General features: G+C 39.9%; 1 protein-coding gene across 1 annotated transcript; it reads left to right on the forward strand.

Annotated features, from left to right (window-relative positions):
• Positions 1-3,317: 3,317 nt before the first annotated feature.
• Positions 3,318-26,108, forward strand: LOC140240283 (uncharacterized). Its single transcript, XM_072320067.1, has 19 exons — positions 3,318-3,375; positions 4,134-4,274; positions 6,967-7,209; positions 9,170-9,490; positions 11,003-11,245; positions 11,762-12,004; positions 14,218-14,457; positions 14,877-15,128; positions 15,949-16,062; positions 16,575-16,699; positions 17,066-17,212; positions 17,901-18,270; positions 18,786-19,066; positions 19,630-19,788; positions 20,524-20,648; positions 22,406-22,668; positions 23,667-23,733; positions 24,295-24,451; positions 25,300-26,108. Exons 1-19 carry the CDS (start codon positions 3,318-3,320, stop codon positions 25,744-25,746), a joined length of 3,996 nt encoding a protein of 1,331 aa, XP_072176168.1. The 3' UTR covers positions 25,747-26,108.
• Positions 26,109-26,641: the final 533 nt, after the last annotated feature.

Genomic DNA, 26,641 nt, shown 5'->3' on the forward strand with positions numbered 1-26,641 from the left:
ACTATATTTTTTTCTTTGACCTGTTAATTGAGATATCAAGTTATATATACAATATAACGCTTTTGCTGGGATAGAGAAAGCCTTCGATGATGTCGATAAGGCTGTATGTCAAATACGCAAGTACAATCAGTGTGAGGTTTCCAGGATTTGTTTTGTTTTGTTTTGTTTTGTTTTTAGTCTTGCTGTGCAATGTTGTCTGCATGTTTTTCTCTTCAATTGTCTGTTCGTTTGTTTGTTTGTTTGTTTGTTTATAATCACGTGAGACAGCTTCGGTCGATCTCTGCACGCGAGATCTCTGCATGGGAGATATGATAATTTGTTTTGATGACACCCTGGGTAGTTAGAGTGATTTGCGACGTTCCTGAGGGGAGCTCGTGAGGCAGGCCTTTAGGCTGAAAGGTCACTCGTTCTTCCCCGTGTCAAATAATGCATGTCGCAATGTGTACATCACCTAGTGTGAAACAAATGCCGTCCTGTGTACACCCAGGGAGGACTTGTGGTCACCATGTTCCTTCATATTGACCAAGGAGGTAATATGCCCGCCTAGTACCTCCTTGATACTTCTACTACTGCTGCTAGCCTGCTACTTCTACTACTACTACTACTGCTACTACTGCTACTACTACTACTGCTGCTACTACTGCTACTACTACTACTACTACTACTACTGCTGCTACTACTGCTACTACTACTACTACTACTACTGCTGCTACTGCTACTACTACTACTACTACTACTGCTACTACTACTACTACTACTACTGCTACTACTGCTACTACTACTACTACTACTACTGCTGCTACTGCTACTACTACTACTACTACTACTACTGCTACTACTACTACTACTACTACTGCTACTACTATAACTCGAAACTCGATACTCGAAGCTCGAAACTCGATGTTTAGCAACACACACTATTACAACTACTACTACTGCAACTACTACTACTACTACTACTACTACTACTATTACTATTACTACTACTACTACTACTACTACTACTACTACTACTACTACTACTACATACTACTAGTAATAATGATATTGAATACAATAACAATAATAATCATGATCATAATCAATAATGAAAATAATAATCACATTAGCAAAACTTAGAAAAGTAAAGGAATAATTTTGGTTCGTTTTACATAATTTCAGCAAAGGTTACAATGATTACGGAGTGAAAACAAAGTCCTTGAAATACGATTACGTTGGAAATTTTGGCGGTAAATTCTATATGCTATAAAATATATACTGATAATTTTTTTTTCACTTATCAATATGAATGATATAGTGAACACAACTCTGTCAAGAGAAACACTTGGATGATGCATACCTTTGAATTATTACAGTCCAGGCAATCATAATGCGAAAAAAAAAATGATATATGAATGACAACGATACATTTTATACCCTTATACCTTCAATCAAAGCTTGCTGTCCCAGACTATTATGACCCCAAGCGGGTGATTGACGTATGGTTGGCGGACGAGTTCCACCGCTCGCTTCCCGTGAGCGGCTGGGTACTTTCCGCCCCCACGACCCTTGTCGTAAAAGGTCTGTCTCAATTGGATGGGAGAAAAACGAGATTCTTCCTGAGTTGGAAACTGATGCTGTCGGAGAAAGGATCTGTAAAATCCGTCAATGATGATGGGTAGAAATTCGAAAAGAGGAAACCATCCATATTTCCCAAAGCTGGTTTAACACTTCTTAAACAGGTTGCGTTCTGCCCCCTATAGCGCACATTGCATGACCCTAACAAGAGAGGAAGTCAACTGAAATTATGTCGTTCTTCGAAGGTTTCATGAAAGTCCTTTGTTACTATTTTTGAGAATCATATTGTCACGTGATGGCGATTTTGTCTGCAAAACAGGCCTTCAAACTATCAATTTCCAGGTGAAGGGAAATTCATGTGTACTCTGCATATTGTCTATCACATCCACAAGAAATGTATTTCAGGATTTGATACCTATCTCTTTTTTCCCCGCTCTCTGTACTATAGATATCGCCAGACAAGAGTCATGCACTTTTTCACACATTGGGATATATTTCATATGTGTGAATATATTAAGAGTTTTATCGCAAAACGAGCTACTAACTCCATTCTTGTTAAGTTGAGTTGTTTTTTTTTTGTGATTAAAGCACCTAAAAAAGAGAAAATGATAAGAAAATATAGGATATTTTCAATCATAACTTCTAATATATTCCTTGTTATATAAATATGACATAAGTGAGGTATTACTGGAACGGTTTACTTTTGCACTATCTGATGATGGATTTACTTGTAAATGTTTAAGAATGGCGCTTGGCTCATTTTGCAATAAAACTCTTCATATCTAAATGCTTACACTGAGCCCATACATGTTTGCGTGTATCAAAAACAGTATGTTATCTATATCCAGCTCATATTCCTCATCTTGATAAGCATATTTTCTATATCTCAGTCTCAGATATTACCCTTACGTACAGATTTCTAGCCATTATAATACGAACTGAAAAACTTTTGTACATGAACTCAGACATGATAATGACAAACAAGAGAACAAAAACATGGAGGTTTGTACCTTGATTTAACATAGACTGCAGTCTAGATTTCAACTATAAGATTCGAAAGAAGGCCAAATATTTATACTTTTCTGCCTAACGTTACAACACTCTGTGATGCTCCGTTTGTCCGTGCGTATGTTTATGTGATTTTTTGCGTGTTTGTTCATGTAAGCATGCGGGAGTATACAACTCAGGGCGTGGGCGCAGCTTTTATGCCTAAATCCTGCATAAGTGTTACACATTTTTTCCCGGTTGTTATCATGTTTATAGTACAATGAAATCGACTAAGAAATGGAAACTGAATAACTATAACTTCCTCCAAAATATGCTATTGACTTTGGTCGATTTTTAGAATGCCTTGTCCTTATTAGGCTGTTAAGAGTCTATGTTTAACAGAGATCGATGCATATTATTAATTGGTACATTTGAGTCTGTATGCTAGATATTGTGGATAGGCAATCGCTGAAACACCGTCTCATCACACACACACGTTGCTGTTGTCAGAGTCGTGTTATGCAATAGTCAATGTATCATTAATTTTGCAGTCGTGCTTTCATGGAAATTGGTTAGTGTACAGACCTTGCCCTTCTCATTCTACGTACTTACGTGTCAGAGCTTCGCATTCCTGTTTGACTCTCCTCAACCTATTGATCGGATGAGACAATCATTTAAAACACCAGCGATTATTATGACTGCTGCTGAGGTGTATGAACACCTTGTTTGTAAACTTAAACTTGTGGAAAACCAGTCAGCAGAATGCAAACGCGATGTTGGAGGTAAACCGGCATTCCGAATTCAACAACATGTGGACAGCCACTCGCGCAGGTCAGAGATTAATGCGTTTGGTTTCCTGTGTGGGCTTGGTTTATTATGTCTAGAGTGTGAGAAGGAAAGGGAAAGGATATTATCCTGTGTACATATCTATATAATATATGAATGGATAATACATTGTATTATATGCTTTAAAGGGATAGTCTACTCATAGTTTGGTTGACATTGGGCTTCAGGTTTCCAAGTTGTTGCAAGATGATGAGAAACTTCTAATGAAATATTAAAGAGCATATACCATTCTAAGAGCAACTCAAAGTTTATTTGATGAAAATCTGTTTTGAAGTGGCCGAGATATAAAGTGGTTGTATATAATGAAAGGCGGGACCAACCTTTTACCAGGACCACTTTGTTTAACTTTGTTTTTTTATATCTCAGCCATCTCAAAATCAATTTTAATTAAATAAACTTCGAATCACTCTTAACAGGGTATGCTCTTTAATATTTAGTATTTAATATTGAGAAAGTGGCTTCTAATCTAAGTATCTCACAAAAAAATTCAAATCGGAATCCCCCATCTCAACCAAAGTTATGTTATCCCTTTAAAGCTTGGTATCAGAACAGTAATATAGTTATTGATGTGAAAATATCAATCGTGCAATAAATTTTACATTGTAAATAAAATTTAAGTGCTCACCTCTGTTCAGAAAGTTTAGTTCCAAATCACTAGAAATCAAAACTATTTTGACGATCTCTCGCCGAATGGAAGTATCCGCCAGGTGGCGCTCTAACACTTGTCCTTGTTTCTCCCGCAGAATCGTCTGCTCAACTGGTGAGAACATCTTATCGTACTTCGAGCACGAGCTCGTCGTCATCGGCGCGCTTGTCGATCACCAGGACGACGACGACAACAATCAGGCGGGTTTCGAGTGTGCAAGTCGTACGCAGTCCAAGATGTGAGAAATTCATATTTTTGTATATTTCTCTTTTTCTTTTAATACTAGTTCTAATTACTTTCTTCTTGATCATTCTAATTCTAACAACCTTTCTTTTAATGTATCACCTTCAGTAAGAAAAGTACAAAACAAAATCTAAATTGAATTTTTTGTAACATTTGATATTCTGTTGATCAGTTTCTTTTTCTTATTTCTAAACAAACACCAAACCCTGATACGGCCTCTAGTCCCCTGTACGCTGTAACAAAAGTAGTTTCAACTTTGCATCGTTACGTGCGACACACTGGGAGCACCTTTACCAGTGTAATTTTGCATCTCTCAGACCAGAATGGTGCAAAATTGCACCTTTAAAGCTGCTGACTGGTCTGAAAGGTGCAAGGTTGCACTCATAAATGTGCCACAGATGTGCCACACGTAAGGTGCAAAGTTTAACCTATTTTTCTTACCGTGTTAGCGTGAATATGAAAAGCCCAAATGTAACTCGACGATGATGAGACCTCTCCTTTTTAAGGAGCTATTAAAGGAAATGAGAGGCAACTTGAAACATTTTGGGTTTGTTTAAAGTTTGTCAAAGGGGTGTCAAAGTACATGGCTTTGATCACGTCGGCAAGATTTCTCTCTTGAACGCGTCGTGTGTTCACACAGTAAATGGGGGAGGAGGTGATCGTGGTTAAGGGGTAACACGAGGGGAGAGGCGTTGCAGCTGCACGATCCGATCATGTACGTCTTTCTAAAGATAGCGAAGGGCGGGGCATTCTTATACTCGTCTGGTTCTCCTCGTTGATGGAGTTGAAGGTCGTACTGCTTTACAGTCCGGGGTACATTCGTTCAGTTCCCTCTGATGGTATGCTGTAGAGAGGCTCGGATAAGATTGAGATACAGCTTGAGATGGATTCAGAGAAAGTCGTTAATCCCAATCAGTGCCAATAGACATGATCGTGTCAGAACTATATCCGTACTTATCTCATAATAGCTGGAAAGACAGGGAAGACATCTATGACGAAATGATCAACGTCAGAGCAAAGACTCAAGAGGGGAGATGAATTAGTAGGTTTTAATTGGATATTAGATTGCCTTTCTTCTGTAGCAAAAAAAAAAAAAAAAATGACGAAATTTGCCGATGAGAAGTAATCGACTTTGACATTTCGACTGTGTGACTCGAAGATGAAACAAGAAACTTGTCATTCGACTGTATACCGTATCTATACACTTGCTATCTTGCTAGTGATAGCCACTTGTACATAATGTATAGTATAAAAGTATATCATGACATACTGATCTCTTTTGATCTCGTTATGAATTTGGTTCACATCTTTGTTTGGTTTCTTTTTCAAAAAAAAAAAAAAGGAAATGCAACTGGTTATTATTGATCGGCAAAGTAAGAATTTTGATATAATGATACACCAGATGGCACTTTTGCTTTAATTGTGTTTTGGTGAAGATTTTATTTTTTTAAATCATTAGTTTAGTTTCGGGACAAGTTAATTGTATTAGTGTTTGTGTGAGTCCAACGTCCATCTTACCGTGGTACTGCCACAGACACATTTATAATCGTCACTGGAATTCTCAACTGTATTTCGTGAAGGATATCCCCTCACTACCATTTATGTGACTTTTGTATAGGGCACATACCCTTTTCTCTCGCATCTACATAAGCAAATCGTGATCAAAATTGTGAAGAATCATAATGTCGGCAAACAAACAGCATAGGATCACTTGCTTCAAAATGAAAACAGATTCTATAAGAGCGTGACTGCATTTCTCTTCTACGAGTATTCATCATAGTGAGGTTTGGAAGGGTTGAAATAGTTGGATGCTTTTAAGGTCAACGTGGTCAAGGGAAGACATTTGTAAGAGTGATATGATATAATATGAAGTATTTTTTGTTTTATTTTTCTTTTGTTTTATGATATGATTCTGTATACGTTTGTCTGGTCATCTGTCATATTTTGTGCCATCTTAATTGGCTTTTTTCCCCTTTCATTAACCGTGGAAAACACATTGCTTTCCGTTATCTTTTGTTTATTTATTTATTTTTCTTACGTTTTGAATGGTATTGAAATTTGTATATTATATGTCAACCGGTAATAATTTTTAGGTTTCCCCCTCAATTTTATATCCAAATTCCGTCTCCTTTTTTTTTTTTTTTTTTTTTTTTTGCACTATTTGAATTCGTTTCCCTTTTCTATCCTCCTTTTTTTTTAATGATTTACGGATTTGGTATGATAACTTATATGTATTTCCGCTTGATGTTGTGTCGATACCACATTCTTTATTTTTGCTATACTTCTGGGCATTGAAATTATTTACCCACTTCCACATTTTTACTTCCTTGCCCGCTCTTCTCCATCTTACCATATTTGTTATTCTCTATACACGTACAATACATACTGTATCTCCTTACCTGTTGTACAATACTCTCACCTATCCCATTTTTTGATGCTCAGGTCTGATGTGTATAATATCTTCTTTTTTCACGTATGCTTATACTATCAGTGTCATTTTAATTTCTTTTTTATGATTCTAATGTAAAGCAGCCCTCGGGCTGCTGGATTGTTATTTTTTTTATATTAACTTGCACAATAAACCACATTGAATTGAATTGAGGGGAAAAACACATGTAAATAACAACTTACCGTTAGATTTATAGACGGTCCCTGATGTCTAATGATCGATTCGCATTCTCGTTTAGTACAACCACAGGCGAGCAGGGCTCAGGCGGCGGGTCGGCCCTGTCCCCGGCCTCGGGCACTGGAGGGTTTCATCCAGTACATCACTGTGGACCAAAATGCCGAAATCTCTGAGAATGGCAAGACGTTTCCCGAATGGACCACCATCACGTACGTGTGCCGTAACCCCGGGAGGGCTCAACTACAGGGGTCGGCCACGCAGCGTTGCATCATGGGAATTTGGACGCCGCAAGCACCGAGATGTGGTAAATGGATTGTCAGTTTAACAAAAGATAGTACTAGTAACAATTATAAATGATATCTATATAGCGCATATCACAAAAAGTGAGTTAAAGCCCCATGCTAACATTTGCAGATGAAAAAAAAGAAAAATATTCTAACCTTGGTGCTTTAAAAATAGTTCTAACATGTCAGTTAAGGATAAAAATAACTAACATGAAAATGTTAATCAGTATAATCGATATTAACCATAGTTAGATATACAATATGTTAACAATAGTTTTATCCCAACCGTGTGGATTTGATCAATTTTATTTCTTGCAATTATTCACATTGGCCAATCTATGCTCTTTACCATACACAAACATAGCATACGCAGAGCCACCAGATAACTTTATTATGAGACGAGAGTAGACAAATAATGTTATTGGGCCAGACATTAAAGGGTGTGTACAGTTCTGGTCGAGGTGAGGATTTAGCTTTTAACGTTTTGCGAGATATTCAGAAACCACTCTATGAGATGTCAAAGAGCATGCAGTTCTAAGGGGTATCAAAAGTTTATTCGATGAAAATCGGTTTTGAAATGGCTGAGATATCCAAAAACAACGTGAAACAAAGAGATCTTAATAAAGTTGTGGCATGTCGCCTTTTATTATTAGCAATTTTTTTGGATATTTCAGCCATTTGAAAACCAATTTTCATCAAACAAACGTTGAATTCTTCTTAGAATGACATGCTCTTTCATATTTCATAAGAAGCTTTTCATTATCTCACTTAGGAATGTTCAAAACATGAATCCCCACCTCAACCAGTACTGTACAGCCCCTTTAACTGAGAGGCAGACGCAATTGCGTCTAAGTAAAAATCATAATTACTCCAGCGATAATTCATACGACAGTTGTACGAGACACACAAGCATGAAATGCCACAGTGCGACAGCGGCGTGCCATGAGTATAAGGCAACCGCAGTGCCATAACTGTTTACGCTCAAAACAATGACAACGCGATGATTACATATCAAAAGCCGAGATAAATGTTATTTGCAGGTTGAGTACATTCATATCTACGCCCGACAAGATAACTCGTGTTCATAATAATTATGATGTGTTAAAGCAGATCTGCATTCTCCATAACATAAGAAGTTGCTACTACACAGATTGTTATCAGCGGTTGATTACGAGTGAAAAGCTGTCACCATGAAGAAAAGTTTGTGTATAACTATCATTCGCTCAGTATAAAATCTCGCGAATTGAGCTTTCTCCATGACAGGCTGTGAGGGAAGGAATGTAGTATTATTTGACCACGACCTCCTGATATAAAGTTAAATTACAGCTGATAATGCAGCTGTCAAAATATGCATTTCTAGTGATGAATGTTCCTATATACTGATTGCAAAATATTGCCTGACCCAAATATGATAACTTTTTCTGGTTGATTATTCTCAACGTAATTCAGGGCAATTTATGATGATAGAAATTCATCGGTAGGGAAAAAGAATGGTGTGAGTAAACACGATTTTCTTAAAACAATGTATGTAATTGCAACTGATTGACAAATTGCCCTACATCAACGTAAATATTTTTGTATCATTTACGTCGATGTAGGGCAATTTGTCAATCAGTTGCAATGAAAACATCTCGAGGGAAGAATTTCATGAATTTGAATAATAAAGCAGTACCCGCAGCTGCATGCCATAAGGATTAGAACCAACACTTGCCGTCGGTGGTCTAGTGGAGATGACGCCTGTCCGGTGATCAGGAGGTCGTAGATTCGAATCCTGCTCGAGTATGTACGCCCATGATTTATTTATCATGGCTACTACTAAAACACTGATCAATTCAGTGCTTATTTACGTTGATGTAGGGCAATTTCTCAATCAGTTGCAATGAAAACATCTCGAAGGAAGAATTTTATGAATTTGAAAAATGTATGTAATTAAAGCACAGATTCCACGATATCTATTCTTTTTTCACTGTCTTCATGCAGCAACTACCGCGACTCAGTTCTCCATCCAGTCGTCGCCGCCGCTTCCCCAGGCACCCCAGATGGACGGCACGCTGGCGGTGTACCTCACACCGTACACGAGACACGTAAACGTGACGTGCATCGTCAGCGACGGCACGCCGCAAATCGTCGCCGCCCACGTCCCGGCCGATTCGCAGCGCGTCGAGCTGCACTCGAAGACCACGGGCAACATAGCAGCGGCGACGATGACATTTCTGCCTCCGCAGCCGCAGGATAGCGGCACGTTCCAGTGCAACGACACGGACAGCGGCGGGTCTCACACTATGAATATCGCCTTTGACGGTAAGCGTGGCAGGAAGTTTTACCGTGAGATGTTTCTGTTCGGTCGAAAGGGCACGAATGAAAGTTTGTTTGTTCGTTTTTGTTTTTGTTTTTGTTTTTGTTTTTTTTTTTTGGTGGCATATCGAGCTGATTCAATACATCTTTGACGAATAGTTTTGGTCCCTGCCTATCTATACTCTCACCAGAAGCATAACTCGTGTTCTTGTGCATGATATGTCATATTATGACAACTCGACATTTTTAATGCAATCAGTCATAAACTGCACTGTATAAGAATTTCGACTGGATGTTGTGTTAGATGGTTTACAAAATTCATGTCAGAAAGAGAAATTATTCAGCCTCTTTGTAATTGAGAAAGCTTGAAAACGTTAGTATAGGTTAGAGCATTGATACTGCCTTGAGTATTCGTTGTTCAAACTTTGTAAATTGATGATACAACCAGGGCCCTATTTCATAAAACATGTTAGGATGTCAACTCTTGGTGGAATGACAACTTCCAATAGCAACAGCCAATCAGGAAACGGGATTCTTGTCGTTACTATGACAATTGTCATTCCAGCAAGAGTTGCTATCATAATATCAACTTTTTATGAAATGGGGCCCAGGTAATACACTAAACTTGAAATCACGTCGGTATTGGGAGTTGACCTCAAAATTATGACGTATTTCCGGTTGCTGGTGCTGGGCTCGGTGTTGAATGTTGTCTGTTGAACCGAGCTCTGTCGTTTGTGTTTAATAGCGATTCACGTGCTTTTTCCCCATTGACTAACACCAGCCCCTAGGGATTATCATTTTCGTCATTTCAAGTTCGGTGCTGGTGTTCGCGTTGCCGTGCGAGACCCATATTTACGTCCATAAGTAGATGCACATTACGTGCAAAGTCTATGCTAATGCAATGGTCTCCCACGTTTACTTCCACGAACACTCCAGACATGGCTCTATAAATCTGAGCCAGGGAGCAAAATCAAAATAACTGTGTTTAAAGAAAGGATGAAATTTGTGGCACTTTAATTCGTCTTCCTCATTACGTGTCTAAAACTAAGGAGCTGTGGCTACATCTTATAATATTTGACTGTAATCACGCGCCATCACTTTTTTTCCGTCGCGCAATTCCCGCGGACCTCGCGGTGCTGTGATGCCAACACCTGAGGCCCGTTTCATAAAACTTGTCATCAGTGACAACTGCCACATTTCTATGACAAATTTGCTCTCAGCCAATCAGATGCAAGGATTTCAGTAGCTTGTCACATCCATGACAACTTGTCACTGATGACAAGTTTTATGAAACGGGCCCCAGGTGCTGGAGATCGATAATTTTGATCGGTATCGCCTCGTTAATCTCACCGTCGGTGTTGGAGCTCGATTTAAGGATGTTATTTGGGCGCTAACACCGGCACTGAATTTGAAATCACCCACTCTGTCTACTGAACACTGCATTCATTGTTCCTTCTCCTCACACAAACATCAAACAAATCAAACAAAATAACCAAACAAAACTGCACACAACAACAGAAACGAGATACGCCCTCAACGACGCCTGCCCGACAAAGATCAGAGTTCCTACCGAAGTAAACACAACGTCAGCCAACGTGACATGGACCGAACCAACAATGGCCAACAACGCCAATGCCGTCGAACTGCAGTCGACACATCGCCCCGGCGACCGCTTCGAATTGGGACTGACGTTCGTCGTCTACAATGCCACGGATCTTCTCGGGACCGTAGACGTATGCATCTTCCCCGTTGTTGTAGAAGGTGAGGGCACGTTCTTTAAAACCAAAAACATAAAAGGTGTTAAGGAGTTTAATCGCAATTAACTTATAAAGCTGCTAAAACAAAGAAAACTAAAAGAAATGATGAAGAAAAAATTGTACGTTCAAAATCTTTTTTTTTTAAGTCAAATGGAATATATAACTTGTATGAAATAAGGAATATGGATCATGAAAAAAAATAAAATTGTAAATATTATTGCTTTTTATTTAATTTATCAAGTGATTTTATCACAAGAAAGGTCCTATTCTGTTTTATCTGATGATTGACTTATACTTTTGATATTTTCTATTTTATTTTTTTTACAAATGGCGCTTTACCTGCCTTGCCATCAAATTCTTCTTTTGTTGTTGCTGTTGCTGTTGTTATTGTTGTTGTTGTTGTTGTTGTTGTCGTCGTCGTCGTTGATTAGATGGATTTTGATGTCTGTGCAGAAGCAATAGCACAAGTATTGGTTACACTAATGCATATACATATCATTGAACCTTCCCCTATCTGAAGACCGCCAGCGTCCCGAGATCATAGGATGCCCCGAGGACATCGTCTTACGGGCAGACCCGGGGCGATCTATGACCCAGGTGCGGTGGACGGAACCTACGGCGCATGACAATTCGGGAAACGTCACGCTACGTACGAGAAATCCTCCGGGCACGTACTTCGGCATCGGCTCTTTCGAGGTGATGTACTACGCCGAAGATCCGGCAGGGAATGGTGTCACCTGCTATTTCAGTATTACTGTTGAAGGTAAGAAGATAGCAGCAAAACAGACGTTTGGCAGGTGGCACGTACGAAAAAAAAAAAAAAAAGGTAGTTACACTGGATGTCATTTCATTTCAATAAAATGGGCTTTAGAATCTCTACGATATGAGTGGCCAATTATCAGGCATTAATTTTTACCGATGCACACTGAGCCATATGCGTCCGGTAAAATCCAAACGCATGGCCATGCGTCCGTTAAAATCTGAATGTATGGCTGAGGCCTTGTGTAGTATTGTACAGCTGTAGGTGTACTCGACGAGTATTGGGGGAAAAGCGCTTAATTTCGTAAATTTACTGTCCCATTTTATAACAGGAATTATGCACAGGCCTATTTCGGGAATCAGTGAGAAATGTATGCTCTCGTTTATCTTTGGAAACAGTCTAAAATCCACTCGCTGCACTCGTGAGTTTAAATAGTTCCGAAGTTAAACTTGCGCATCTAATTCCCACCGATCTACACTGTCCTTACATCATTTGTGCATTAATCCCGGAGAAGCAATATTTCAACACATCGCTGGATGTTGGCTAAATTGGCGGGCGGGGTGGTGGCAGTCCCAAAAGATAAAGACCATGTGAATTGTTTAATTTTTAAACAAAATGGCGAACTTTACCGAGGACAAGATTTTCTGCTTTGGAGAATAACCGCACGCCACTCATACTCACGTTCGACTCGGTAAATGGATTAGTATGTCACCAAGATGTAGATATGAAGTCAAGTGATATCTTCATGGGGGAAAATTTAAGATGACGGAAGTATGGGTGGGGTGACAAATTGAAGGTTTGATTAGTTTTGGCCCTACCTGCAAGTTATACTTCACAACAGTACTGAGTCATGATATAATTAGTGATATATTAATATCAACATGATAAATGTAACAGTGATGCTAATACTCATTGTGAACAAATTCATTTTACTATCAAAAGGTCTGCAGGTATCGCTCTGGTAATTGTACCACAATGCCACGTTCAAGACTGTAATAAATTTATTAATATTGATAAAAGTGTGAGTTATTTTACCTGCTGCATTTGCTTTCGCCGTTTCAAATGGAAAGTTCAGCATTATTCTAAAAACAACCATCCCGAGATCCCTTGGACTTTAGCAACATAAATTTGGACATAAAGTTAAATACATACACAGTCTTCATGGTCTTTCAACAATCTGTTCTCGAAGTATTAGTGTAGAGATGGCTACACTGCAAAAATTTCGGTGTTAAGCATGAAACACCGAGCTGGTGTTAAATTTCCGGTGCTCATTCGTTGTGTTAGATTAACACCTCCGGGTGTCACTTCAAAATATAAAATTGTTTTTTGAATAGTTTCCTAGTTACTGTTCTTCTTGTTGATTTTGAACTTCAGTAAGACGATCAAGAATTTTCCGATAAAGTACTTGATTTTTGAAGAAAAAAAATTGTGTGAACACATTTACACCACAGTAACACCAGTTGGTGTGGTCTCCTATTGAAGCTGGGCGGGTGTTATACCATTGATATTAATACCAGCAATATCAAATCAACACCATGCGGTGTCATTGTTGAATTAACACCAGCGCAGTGTCAAAATATCACCAGTTATACAATGTTAAATTAACACCACGAAGTGCCAGATGAACACTTTTCAACACCATCACAATATACTTTCTACACCTGTGGGTGTGGTCCTCTATTGACACTTGATCGGTGTTAGATTTAACACCCATGGTGTTAAATCTAACACCGATGTTTTTGCAGTGCATAATGTTTACAGTCAGTGCTGTCCATGATAGTTATGTTATCGTATTTTTTATCCCTTTTGTCCACTGCCGTCACTTCTAATTTAATCATGGTATTGTCGTCTGTAGTTACTCTCTCATGTATAGGTATTACATTCTGTTCATCACCATCACCATCACCATCACCACCATCACCATCATCATAACCATCGTCACAATCATCACCATCATCACTATCACCATCATCACCATAATTATCTTCACCCTCCATCACCATCATCACCACCATCATCATCATCATCATTATCACTATCATCATCATTGCCATCATCATCGTCACCATCACCATCATCATCATTACCATCACCATCACCACCATCATCCACATCATCATTACCATCATCATCATCATCATTGCCATCATTGTTGTCATCGTCGTCGCTGTCACCACGATCACTCATTTCATAACCGTACATTTGGTCGTCCGCAGATAGGGAGCCGCCACAAATCCAGTGCCCTGCGGACATCGTGGTCGGCACCACACCGGGCCAGTCCCACGCTCAAGCGTCCTGGCGTAAAGCCGCGTCCACCGACAACTCTGGTTACACCTTCACTCTCAACGACCCCGGGACCGAGGGCAGGTTCGTGTACGGGGAGTCCGTACTCACGTACATGGTGGCAGACAAGTCGGGAAACCGGGCCAATTGTTCCTTCACAATTACCGTCAAAGGTAAACATTGTTTTACTTCTTGGTGATTCTCAATCCATCCCCCCCCCCCATAGTGCGACTTTTCGAACAAAGTATATAGCAGCACGAACTGAGGGCTGATAATCTTAAAATCTTTCTTTACACATCGTCAGAAGCAAATATTCAGTGTTCAAGGTTAAGTACAAAGTAGTAAGGAGCTATGTGAAGTTTATCCAAGGTTCGAAAGGCAGAATTTTGTCCAGTTACACACTTCCGAACACATGTGTCAGCATGTTTTCTTTCCTCTTCATTGACCACTGTGTAAATGTTTATTCATGAACCACAGCTCATGATTTAATACTCTGCATGTATGAAAGAAAAATCTGTCTGAACAATTTGGTTTCGCTCTACAACGGATTGAACATTAATGTGCCGTATGCACACGTACTTCCTAAACGCAGACACCGAACCGCCGCGATTTATGAACTGCCCCAGCAACATCTTCAGCTACATCGAGACGTATCGGGAAAACACGACGTCGGTTCGCTGGCAAGAGCCCGTGGCCGACGACAACGTTGGCATAGCCTGGCCATGGTACAGGTCCCACACTCCGGGCTCGAGATTCGCGGTCGGTGAGCACCGCGTCGTGTATACGATCAACGACCTCCAGGGAAATAATGTCTCGTGCGCGTTTAATGTGACGGTCATCGCAGGTAATGAAAGAATTGCAATATCTTATAGTATCCTACTCGGTTTGGGGAGAGAATTATGAAGATATGATTTTGGGAATGAAAAGAATATTATTGTTTGAGTACAGACTGAATATTAGAATGATATGTGTCCACTGTTATGATTGTAGGCCTAATTGTTCAAATTAATCTTTATTATGAATTATATTGCCACTATAATCACTATTGACAGTATCAAAATGGCACCACTTGATACAAGTTCTCCCAGTGACTTTTTTAAATAGTGTACGAGCGTCTGGTGTGCAGGAGAGTATAGTTTGAGTACGTTTACATTTAACGGCATGGCATGGCATGGTAATATCAGCCCTGAATCTCGAGAAGGCACTGATGTCATTCACAAACCATGAGGTGTTCTTGGTATCTAGCGTTAGAATAATATGTGCTGATATATGAAAGTGTCACTAAAAAATTAATCAAGACGTTAGAATGATTGTTAACGACGGTGTGATCCAGTGTTATGTAAGATAATATTCCATAGTAAAGTGATCAAACCCAAGATGGGAGGGACTAGAAGACAAAACATGCGCAGCAGAAAACCAGTCTTTTTTATCTCCATGAAAGCTACTGTCAGAATGTGTTGGCAGGTAGTACTCTGCCTTTAACTGCAGAATGAATATTTTGAATGAAAGAATGAATGAATGAATGAATGAATGAATGAATGAATGAATGAATGAATGATCATGCGTTGCTATGGACAACGTGATCGATATCTCGCTATCATTATCATCGTAATTCTACTCTCTCTGTTCTTATCATCACCATAATACTTGTCCTCCCTAAACAGCCAAATGTGCCTCCGAAAAGACAACCGATTCTCGAGGGACATTCAGCTGGCCTTCCATTACAACCAGCAGAACTGCCGAATCATTGGAGCGCTGTCCCGTCAACATGAGATACGGTACGTCCACTTTCAGATCTAATTAGAGTTACATCGGCAGACAATAGTTCACTGTGTATTAAATGTTGCTTGGGCAAAAAGTGACAGCAGCAAAGTTCACTGTATATTAAATGTTACATTGGCAGAACTACCTTACAAGTTCACTGTGTATCAACACTTTATTTGGGATTGTTGTCGGGGGTTTTTTCCTCCTCTTTGTGCAAGGTGAGTGGAAACATAAAATATGAGAAAGGATCTTTGAAAACTTTTCAGTGCTAACGTCCGTGGGCAGTGAAGAGCTGTACTTCTGGAAAGACTACTATTAACTGTATTACAAAAATTTCGTGACTGTTCAGCTGACGGACTGACTGATTTTGCGACATTCGCATGTTATCATTTTCACCCTTAGGTATCATGATATGTTGAAATGTTTTGTCGCTGCAGTAATTATGTCAGTTTTAATAACAGTGTCAGTGTCAGTGTTAAAGGAATGTTCTTTGAAAACTTCACTGAAGTGTTATGTCGTCTTTCAGGCGGACACCCCATCGCTATTCGGTTCTGTGAGTTCCAATACACTGCGATGGGGCTGTGGCACGCACCAAGGATACGTACGTGTGGGGACGAGATCTCACCCATTGGTCTGGAGGATCTCAGTCGGGTAGGTCACTCCGTTGCCCAGCATGTCTAACCTAGTTCCTCCTTGGTCTAACCAAGGAGGAATAAAGAACACCTCCTTGGTCTAACCAGCCAGTATAGAATACTAGAAATGGTATGCATGTGTGCTTTGACAGTTTGCGCGTGTGTCCGTGTGTGTGTTGATTAACGCTGCTCTTGGGGTTTTTTCGGTATTATTGTTTCATTGTGAATATAACTTTTAAAGACAGACCATTCTAATTCAAAGGAAAACATGTGTCTACTATATTTATTAGTATACTAGCAAATCTAAAGTTATCAATGGTCTTTTAGCATAATATTTCTCTTTTTTCGCCAATCTTTTTTTCATTTCCCTCTGTCCTCTGTCCAGGTCCCTGTCACAAGGTACAACATCAAGGAATTGGCAGTGGTCCTGGAGGCTGTGGTCATGAACCAGACGACTTTTGATAAGAGAGACCTTGAGTCCCTGTCCAACACCATGCAGAAGATGGCCGACGTACGGTCACCGTCAAAAAGGGTCAGTATCTATTTCTAACCATACAGCCCTGTGTATATAGCTCATCGACGTATCGAAATTCTTCTTTCCCCTAGGTAGCGTCACACTACCACGACATTAGCAGAAGATGTCCATACGAATTTGAAATTTTTCAATTTCTTACGATGTTGGCCCCAAAGTTGATCAAAAGCCAATCTACAGCTGAAGCAAGTGCGATGCGTACAGAAGGTTACACGAGACATACGATGGCACCCGACTCGCACACGGAAGGCCACATGAAAATGATAGAATATGAAGATAATATTGGAAAATTTACCCGCAGGGTGCACGAAACGAAGGGAACACAATGGCTATACCCGAAGATCTTGCCACCGCTCACGAATTTGCTTCTTGAGCTTGAGAAACTTGCGATGGCTTTAATAAGATGCCTTCAAGAACGACCCTATACTTATACAATCAGAGCCGAATTTGAACATTTCCTTCGTCGTGCGTCTATCTTTGCTCAATTTCTTGACAGTGTCTTTAGGGAATGTTAACACAAGCGACCATTAGTACAACAAAGAGAATAAGAGCCTACTTGACTTTCCAAAGAGGCTGGTTTGAATTCGTTTTGTATCTGCGTCAGTGATCTTGTAAGGTTATGTGGAGGTGACGAAAAACGTGGAGACTCTTCTGAAACCTCAACGCATGTTCCAAATTTCTTTTGCAGGTGTCTACTGCCTTTGTTGAGATCATGGACCAGGTGGCTCTTTCTGAGACAACGTTGATGGCGCAAGACGAGATCGGAGAAGAGTATTCCACGCTGCTTCAAACTCTCGATCGTCAGATCCAAGAGAGTGCGATGCAAGACAAGCGACTCCACATCTCCACGGAGACCATTGCCGTGCGCACCCTGTCCGTCCATCCCGATGACGTCGCCGACGGGCTGACCTTTGCCCCCGTAACCTCTGACAAACATGATGACGAAGAAGGCAACGACTCGGACGTCATCAGAACGGTATTGAAAAACGACTCCAGCCCGATGCAGAAGCATCTCCACGTTGAAGCATCGATTCATCTACCGCAATCATTGTTTAAAGGTGAGCCGATAGTGACGACAGTGAAGATGATAACAATGACGTCATAACTGCAATGTTAGTAAAGCGATGTTAGTAATCGTAATCGTAGTTAGTGATGTTAGTTATCGTATTATGATCATAATGATGGAGGAGAGTGCCATGGTGAGGATAAAGACGTTAACAATGACGATGAAATTATGGGTCATGAAGAAAACTGTGCCTAATTCAAATTCTTTGCCAGTAACTCTCAAGTCATCCCTTGCCCAGGGAAATAAGAAAGTACAGCAATATCCAACCACAATAAAGCTTGCAGATAAACATGGCCTCCAAGCAAACCAACACACACACACACACACACACACACACACAGAGAGAGAGAGAGAGAGAGCAGGATATTCTCGAAAAAGAAAACGTAAGTATTACTCCAGTCACAAGCGGATGTTTTCTAACCAAGCAGTCAGTTAAACTAGATTGTGCCTTTAATCCGTATTGCATGCAGTTGAAAGAAGTCTTTGCCTATTTCTATTCACATTCAGATTTTTCGAATGGATCCGCTGTGCCGGTTAGTTTTCTTGTCTTCAAGGACGACAGACTTTTCCCGTCCGCGTACCTAAGGCGGCTGCGGGCCAACAGCACCGCGCAGGTCCACGCCAGCACGCAGGAGCCGAACGTCAGCCAAGAACCGCAGACTGTAAAATTGACAGAGGTCATGGGTCCTGTCATATCTGCGTCGATAGGTGTACCTGCGTCGATAGATGGCGGGCTGCGGCCTGTCAACCTCAGTGAGCCGGTGGTCATCGAGTTCAGCAGAAATGAGGTAATCGTCAACGCATCTCCGTTCATAACCAAGATTCCCTGCCCCAATATCACAAAGACGCAAAGAAGTATAAGGAATAAGAACATTTTCGGGTCCCTGAGGATCATTAATTCATGCACATACAGTCTAAAAGACGTTCCCCCAACTGACTACAATCATGTTAAGATTTGATTTTTTTTTATTGATTATCAAGGTTGTCTGAACTTTCAACTTGTACTGTATATGTTTCCGAACAAACCTTTCTAGGCTACCCTGTGGCATGTAATCTGCCGAAGTCATTATTAATGAAGGCAAATATTATACTATGTATTCATATCATTGGAACATTACTTGCTACCGAAAAGAACACACACGTAGTAATCTGACAGAAAGAATTATCGTTGTTTTTTTTTTTTTTGTTTTTTTTGTTTTTTTTTTTGGGGGGGGGGGGTTTGTAAATTTCCTGATATTTTCATCAATAGCATAAACACCTAACAAGCGTATTCTGATGTAGTGAACAAAATGTTCTTTATTGCACGTTCACATGATACCTTGTGAACTTTCATGGGTATGTCTCCATGCAGACTCTGAATATTTCGAACATCAACTGTGTGTTCTGGGATTTCGAGCTGGAGGAAGAACGAGGGGACTGGTCAAACTCTGGTTGCCAATTTGCAGGTTTCCAAGAAGACGGCGCAATAATCTGCCACTGCAACCATCTGACAAACTTTGCTGTGCTTGTGGTAAGTGCAATAACAATGAAGTAATTTTGTCTATTGTATTTTATAAGAAATTATGTCAGGGGAAAGTTGACATGCCCTTGAAAGAAACGAAGTGAATAAAGAAAGAAAGGTAAAATTTACCTTTCTTTCTTTATTCACTTCGTGTGAGTTTTGGGGTTTCTTGTTCTGGGTGTTTTGGTGTTTGGGTGCTTTGTGTTTGGGTGTTTTGATTGTTTGTTTGTTTGTTTGTTTGTTTTTACTTTTTTTGGTTGATCATATTACATACTTTCAATTTAAACACACGAGAATGAGAATAGCCATAGTGCTTTCTGTCACTTTGATTAAAACTTGAAGATGTATGTTGTGGAAAATTCAGTGATCATTGCGGTATAATGACTGAGGCGGCTGACCCTCAGACAGAGGGGTCCCAGATTGGAATACCAAGTAGTGCTTACGACCCCTGACAAGATGTTTCTCCCCACGATGTCCTGGTATAGAGCAGTGGAAACACTGAAACCACAATCCCAGACAAATACATGTACATTCTTGTGATAGTAATTGTCACCATTAAGACGGTCTCATTTTAAACCCCATTTTAGGACAGTGTTGTAATAAGACAAGGATAAGATGTGGGAAATACTGCGGATATTATTCGAACTCATCATCTTATTCGAACTCATCATCAAGGCTGTCAAGTGTATGTTGTCGATATTGAAAATGTCAGCTATCCTCGCTGTTATCTCCCTGTCACACCAGGACATTTACGGTCAGCTTGAAATCGACGAGAAGGAGAAATTGGCCCTGGACATCATTACGAGAATCGGCTGCTTCCTGTCTATCGCTGGACTGGCCTTCACCATCCTGACTTTCCTGCTATTCAAGTAAGATTAACACTTCAGTGCCAATGAGTCAAATGTTCATAAATTCCACACACAAACCTATAGACAGGAAAGTAATGTGACACAAAGAGGTTTAAAGGAGGTGGCTAGTAACTGATCAGTGAGAATCAGTGGGAATGCTGGGGGATGATTGTTCCAATTCTTGTGGGATTCATTTAAGAGTACATTAATGTGCAGTTTAATGTTTCCAGGCTAGCTTGCCTGTACAGTGACGGTGCATTAAACTGCACATTACTTGAATATGAGACCGTTCTGAAGCAAATAATTTTCACACAACAATAGATATATAATGCACTCTTAAATGAATCCCACAAGAATTGGAACAACCATCCCCCAGCATTCCCACTGATTCTCACTGACAGTTACTAGCCATCCCCTTTAAACACAAAACGAGACCCCGTGCTACAACCCTTACAAAAATGTCCTGTGGTAATACCACAGAAATTACCACAGAACATTACCACGGGATATTATAGGCCTACCACAGGATATTATAGACCTACGACAGGACAATTCCTGTGGTATTTTGGAACATTACCATAGGATCACCACACGCTCTTTACCACAAGACAGATACCACAGGATCACCACACACTTCATACCACACGATTACCACACGATATACAATCTGATATAACTGCATAAATACTCCAGGAAATATCAGGCACTACACCTCTTCACTATCACTTTATACAATGCAACCAGCTTGAAAAATGAGTTACAAGAACAGTTCAGCTAAAATTAATGATACTTCTACAAGTTAATCCCAGTAAGGCAATTGGTTACAAACTGGAAGTCAAAATACTGGAATCATTTGGGCTACAAAACTCACTAGAGGTTGCAGTAGGTGATTTTCCAACAGATCTCGAAATCCTAAATTTATGTTTTGTGGTATTTTCCCCCATGCTATTCTTTTTCTTGAATTCATAATTTGGAAGCATGACCATAGATATACGTATTATTCCACCAGCGTTTTGCAGACCCATTATTGTAAGAGTCATTTAGTAATTTCCCCGTTTTCTACCTATAAAGTAAGTGAAAGTGCACAAGAAAAAAAAAACATATACAGAAGCTCTGAACACGGACAGTGGCACTTGGCTTTGATACTTTGAAATATTCATGAACAGTAGATTGTTAATAGTACACCCAGTTTTAGGATAATTCTGATAATCCCTTTACATTGGTTGCCATGGAGTTTAACCCAATTTTCTTTTCACACACTACCATATTACATCATTTCAGTTGAATGGCATGCTTTCTTGATAGACGTCTGGTGCTGATATTTTCAAAAAAAAAAAACACATACCATGCGTTCACATACCTGCGCAACGCACACATATGCACGCGCTCAGGAACAAAGAAATTATCAAATATGGATAGCAAAATATTATGACAACAAATGCGATGCTTGTAAGGATAAGCAGCAGCAAGAAACCAACTAGTAAAACGAGGAATGTTCGCGTGCATTTCAATTTCGCGAATTTCGCGAGAGCCGCGTTTCGCGAAATTAAGATGCACGCCAAAGATCTTGTTTACACTACATGCATTGAATGTTAGAGGCAACTCGTGAATATTCCATGCTGCGAAAAAGGCCGTCGGCTAACATTTGCGAAATTTCATGCCGCAAAAATATCGTGTTTTACAGTATTCTCTGTGCCATGCCAGTGCTTGTGTAGAGTTCATCATCACATTTTTTGTTTTTACTCTTAATTTTTGTTTTTTTCCCGTTCACGATGCAGATCGCTGCGCACCAGTCGCTCGCGTCAGATTCTTGTCCACCTGTGCTTCGCGCTCTTGGCGCTCTACATCGTCTTCGTCTGCGGGATCGTGGCGACGCGCATCGAGTACGTGTGCATGGGCGTGGCGGCCGCGCTCCACTACCTTGTACTAGTCACCATTATGTGGATGGGCGTGGAGGCCCGACACATGTACGTCATGCTGGTCAAGGTCTTCAAGAGCGAGAGGTCAAAGTTCGTCATCAAGGCGGCCTGCGTGGCCTGGGGTCAGTTCTCTCTTCGTTTCGTCTCCTTTGTCTGTTCTTTTCTTACGTTCTCTTCTTCCATTTTTTCTTTATTTTTATATTTCCATTCTATTTCTTTCTCATCACTCAAAATTTGACAGATTTTGTGTGTGTGTGTGTGTGTGTGTGTCAAATCCAAATTCAAATGACAAGAGAGAAGAAGCAATATTAACAATTATGGTAGGATTTTGAATTGATTTCTCAAATTAGGAAAATTGTATATCACATTTACGCATGGTTGTTGAATTTGTCTCATGAATTCTTAAATTACTAAATTAACTGAATGAAGTAAAGATCTTCTGTTCATTTAATAATCTTTGTGCCCTTACTCCCTATGTCATTTGAAGTTTGAGTTGACAGAAAATTCGTATTTTCCCCCTATGTTACCCACTTTGATTTTGTTTGAGGTTATGAAGAGATAGAGAGTGAAAACTTAATTTTGCTATTTCATTCATGTCTTTCATTGTGTTAAACTGTTCTATTGTTATAATTGTTATCTTAAAGGACATTTGCAAACGAAAGACAATATGTCAATTTTTGCAGTTTTTACTTTTGCGCCTTGGAGGACAAAAACAAATGTGTTCACTCATGCATAAAGTTTCCATTGATATTGACCTACTAGGTTGATAGCCAATTAAATTACCTGTGATATAGTATATAATACATTAATTTCCATCGAAATCTTCTATGAAAATTATGAACTCGAAGAAGTGTTTACTTTCTTTTTTCTTTTTCTTTTTTTGTTGAGTGTAAACGTCAAACATTTTTTAAAGTGCTTCCAGAAATAAATAATAATAAAAAAAAAAGGCCTGAACTTCTGCGGCGTACTGTGTTGGAGTTCCTAAAACATGCTTTAGAAGTTTTTTGGTGTAGTTATGATGTCGGTTGAAATCAATCCCCATTTTTTTTTATTTCTTCTTTCTTTACTGCTATATCATTAATAATTTTCATTTCTTGTTTATCGATGCTCCACTTTTCAGGTGTTCCACTAATTGCAGTGGCTATCTCTGTAGGCTTATCTCACAACAGCTATCGAAATGAGAAATAGTAAGTTAGCAAACGTACACATTGTCATGTTGTATTTTCCTCTTTACTCTCCTGCTATATCCTTGACGAGTTTTCCCGCCAATGCATTCATATTCGTTATTTTGTTCGTAGGGAACATAAATACACGTATTTCATTTTATATTATGTATCTGTACGTTCTTATACTGAGTTACACCAATGTTATACTCCGTAATTGGATTATGCCTTCTCAAACTTTTTTTTTTTTTTTTGGGGGGGGGGCATTTCGTAGAGTTATTTGCGGCGTGATTAGCAAGTACATGCAGATCAGTGTGATGACGTTATTACTTTTACGTTCATGATTAGTTTAAAAACTCGAATGTAATAAATGAATCTTGCATATACGTACCTTTTGACAATCATTAATCCATTGCTTAAAGAAGCAGAAAATTCAACCATTCACATGGAAAAATATGTCTTTAAATGTCTGCAGAAAACCGCAACATCATTAATATTCTCGGAGCTATTATAAACGCTGATAACTCATGATATTGTTTTAATGCAATACCCGAACACTAATAGTCCTTTCCGCCTTTCTCGCAGCTGCTTTCTGATGCCAGGTCACGTGATGTACTATGGTCTCTTGCTCCCGATTGGTCTGATCTTGATTCACAACATCATCACCTTCAGTATGGCCATCCGTAACTTGCTGTGCTCCAACATGACTGGCAGCGTCATCAATAAAACCAAGCGAGAACAGGTTAGCAAGTGGTTAGGTTCGCACGACCAGGCGTTTCGCTCCATTTTGAATTACTCTCACAATTTCGCCTGAAATTTGCCTGGTTTTGAAAAAAACAAAACAAAACAAAAGAATAAAAGATTTCTGGAAACCCTGCTTAAAAATTTTCCTGCAGGAAAATGCACTGTGTCTCAGCACAACGTGAAGCACGATGAAAACACATTGTGAACGCTGTGCGAAATGTCTTGTTAATTCGATTGTGTTAACATTGTTAATACATTGTGAATAATCATTGTGAAACAGAACATTATGCGAACACTGTGAAAAACCACACCATTGCGTGAAATCATCTTCACACGGTTGAATATAAACTTTTCACATAGCCGACTATGTGAACACATTGTGAACACATTGTGTTCTTTCCGGCAGGATTGCTTGAAAGCAACATACCAAGTGAATGAGAAAACCGCTTTCAGACTGGAATAACTGCAAATTGTTACGTTTACGTGATATTGTAAAGATTATTATCTTTACAATCTTTTGCACGACCGAATAGTAGTAGTAGTAGTAAGAGCAGTTATTGAGATGGATTTGAATTTTAGCAGCAATCTAAGATAATGCAGCGGCATGGCGAGCAAGTTTTTTTTTTTTTTTTTTTTCAACACTTCCATATTGTGGGAAATTGCAATGAAAATGAACATCGTTTTGCTACTAATACCGACCTAGCGACATTTTACGGATTAAAATGCATTTATGAAGGAAGTGCAATACAAACACCTTTTAAACCTGAGAATATGTCCAATGGTGGACGGATTTAGAATGTCCTTACCTAAAGGTCCCTCTGCACCTATTATTCCCTGTCTTTGTAGATCGTATCGCGCCTCCAGAATGCAGTGTGCATGTCGGTACTGCTGGGCCTGACGTGGTCCTTCGGCTTCCTGGCGGTGGGCGCGGCCACGTTTGCCTTCCGCCTTCTCTTCTGCCTCTTCAACGGCTTCCAGGGCCTCGTAATCTTCGCACTCTTCTGCATCCGCTCCAAAGAGGTGCGCAACGCGTGGAGCGGTCTCTCCCTGATCGAGTGCAACATCCGTAGCCAGTCCTACCGCGTGAAGGAGAAGAGCTACCACGCCAACTCAGAGTCGGCCTGGAACGGACCGTGCGTCATCGACTGGGGCGACGCCCCGGGGCTGGAGGCCTACATGCAGGCGAACAAGCAGAGATTCAGCCAGAGTGCGTCCACCGAAGAGACGCGCATACCCACGTACAGTATCAACGCGTCGACAATCGCGAGCAATAAGATCAACAACGGTTGGTGACGAGGGCATGGAAGAAGATTGAATTGCTGTAAATATATTTATTACCGTTTGTCTCACGGGACGTGATGGCAGGAAAAAGGCAGGCAGTCCGTGCACCTTTGGATTTCGAATGGCTTGTAATAACTTGGCCTCCACGGTGAATGCTAACTTTTACGCCAGGTAGACATTTGTATTGGTAGCGATGTCGCCGATGAAAGTACTTCATAGCTATTAAGAATATTTTCCTTGTATTGAACACGATCACGCAAGGACATATCTAAGGATATTGTCGATATACTGGCATGTCCATTTTTTTCCAGAAGTGATATAAAATGTGTATTATGTTATTTGCGCTTGAATCTGTTCCTGAAAATAAACTGCTCTTAAAGAGAGGCTGTGACTACTGACTGTATTACACATTATAGTCACGTCTTAGAGCTCGTATCATCTATTTTACAAACGTCACGAAATTTTGCATGGCTGACGAATAGTGTCTTCCAGCATCGTGTATGAAATCTCACTTTAATACACCTCAGAACCTATTTTAAATAAATTGATAACAAACTTAATGCCACAAGAGAATACTCTTCCCTTTTGTACCGAGATCGAATAATGGTTGGAATTCTTGCTTTTTCGGCGCCCGAATAAAATTCACTGGAAATCTGTATTGGAATAGCTTCCCCCTCCACCATAAGCAGGTTTCCAGTTTTATAACTCTGAAGAAAGGTCTTAATTACCTGTATACCTCTATGACTTACCATCTTATGAAAGGAATCTATAATTTTCAAGGTTGCAAAAGAGACACATGAACTTTTAAAGAGTATATCAGAGTTTATACCATGAGAGTATATCAAAGACGAGGTCAGCAGTTGGCTTGTCCAGTCGTTCTTGCATGCATGCTCATGGATTCTAGACT

Source organism: Diadema setosum, chromosome 16 (assembly GCF_964275005.1).
Source record: "Diadema setosum chromosome 16, eeDiaSeto1, whole genome shotgun sequence".
Lineage (NCBI taxonomy): Eukaryota > Metazoa > Echinodermata > Echinoidea > Diadematoida > Diadematidae > Diadema > Diadema setosum.

Coding starts and splice junctions, on each gene's coding strand:
- LOC140240283 (XM_072320067.1), top strand. CDS start 3,318: ATGTTGGAGGTAAACCGGCATTCCGAATTCAACAACATGTGGACAGCC. Junction 3,376..4,133: donor GTGGACAGCCACTCGCGCAG/GTCAGAGATTAA, acceptor TTTCTCCCGCAG/AATCGTCTGCTCAACTGGTG. Junction 16,700..17,065: donor GTCTGGAGGATCTCAGTCGG/GTAGGTCACTCC, acceptor TCCTCTGTCCAG/GTCCCTGTCACAAGGTACAA.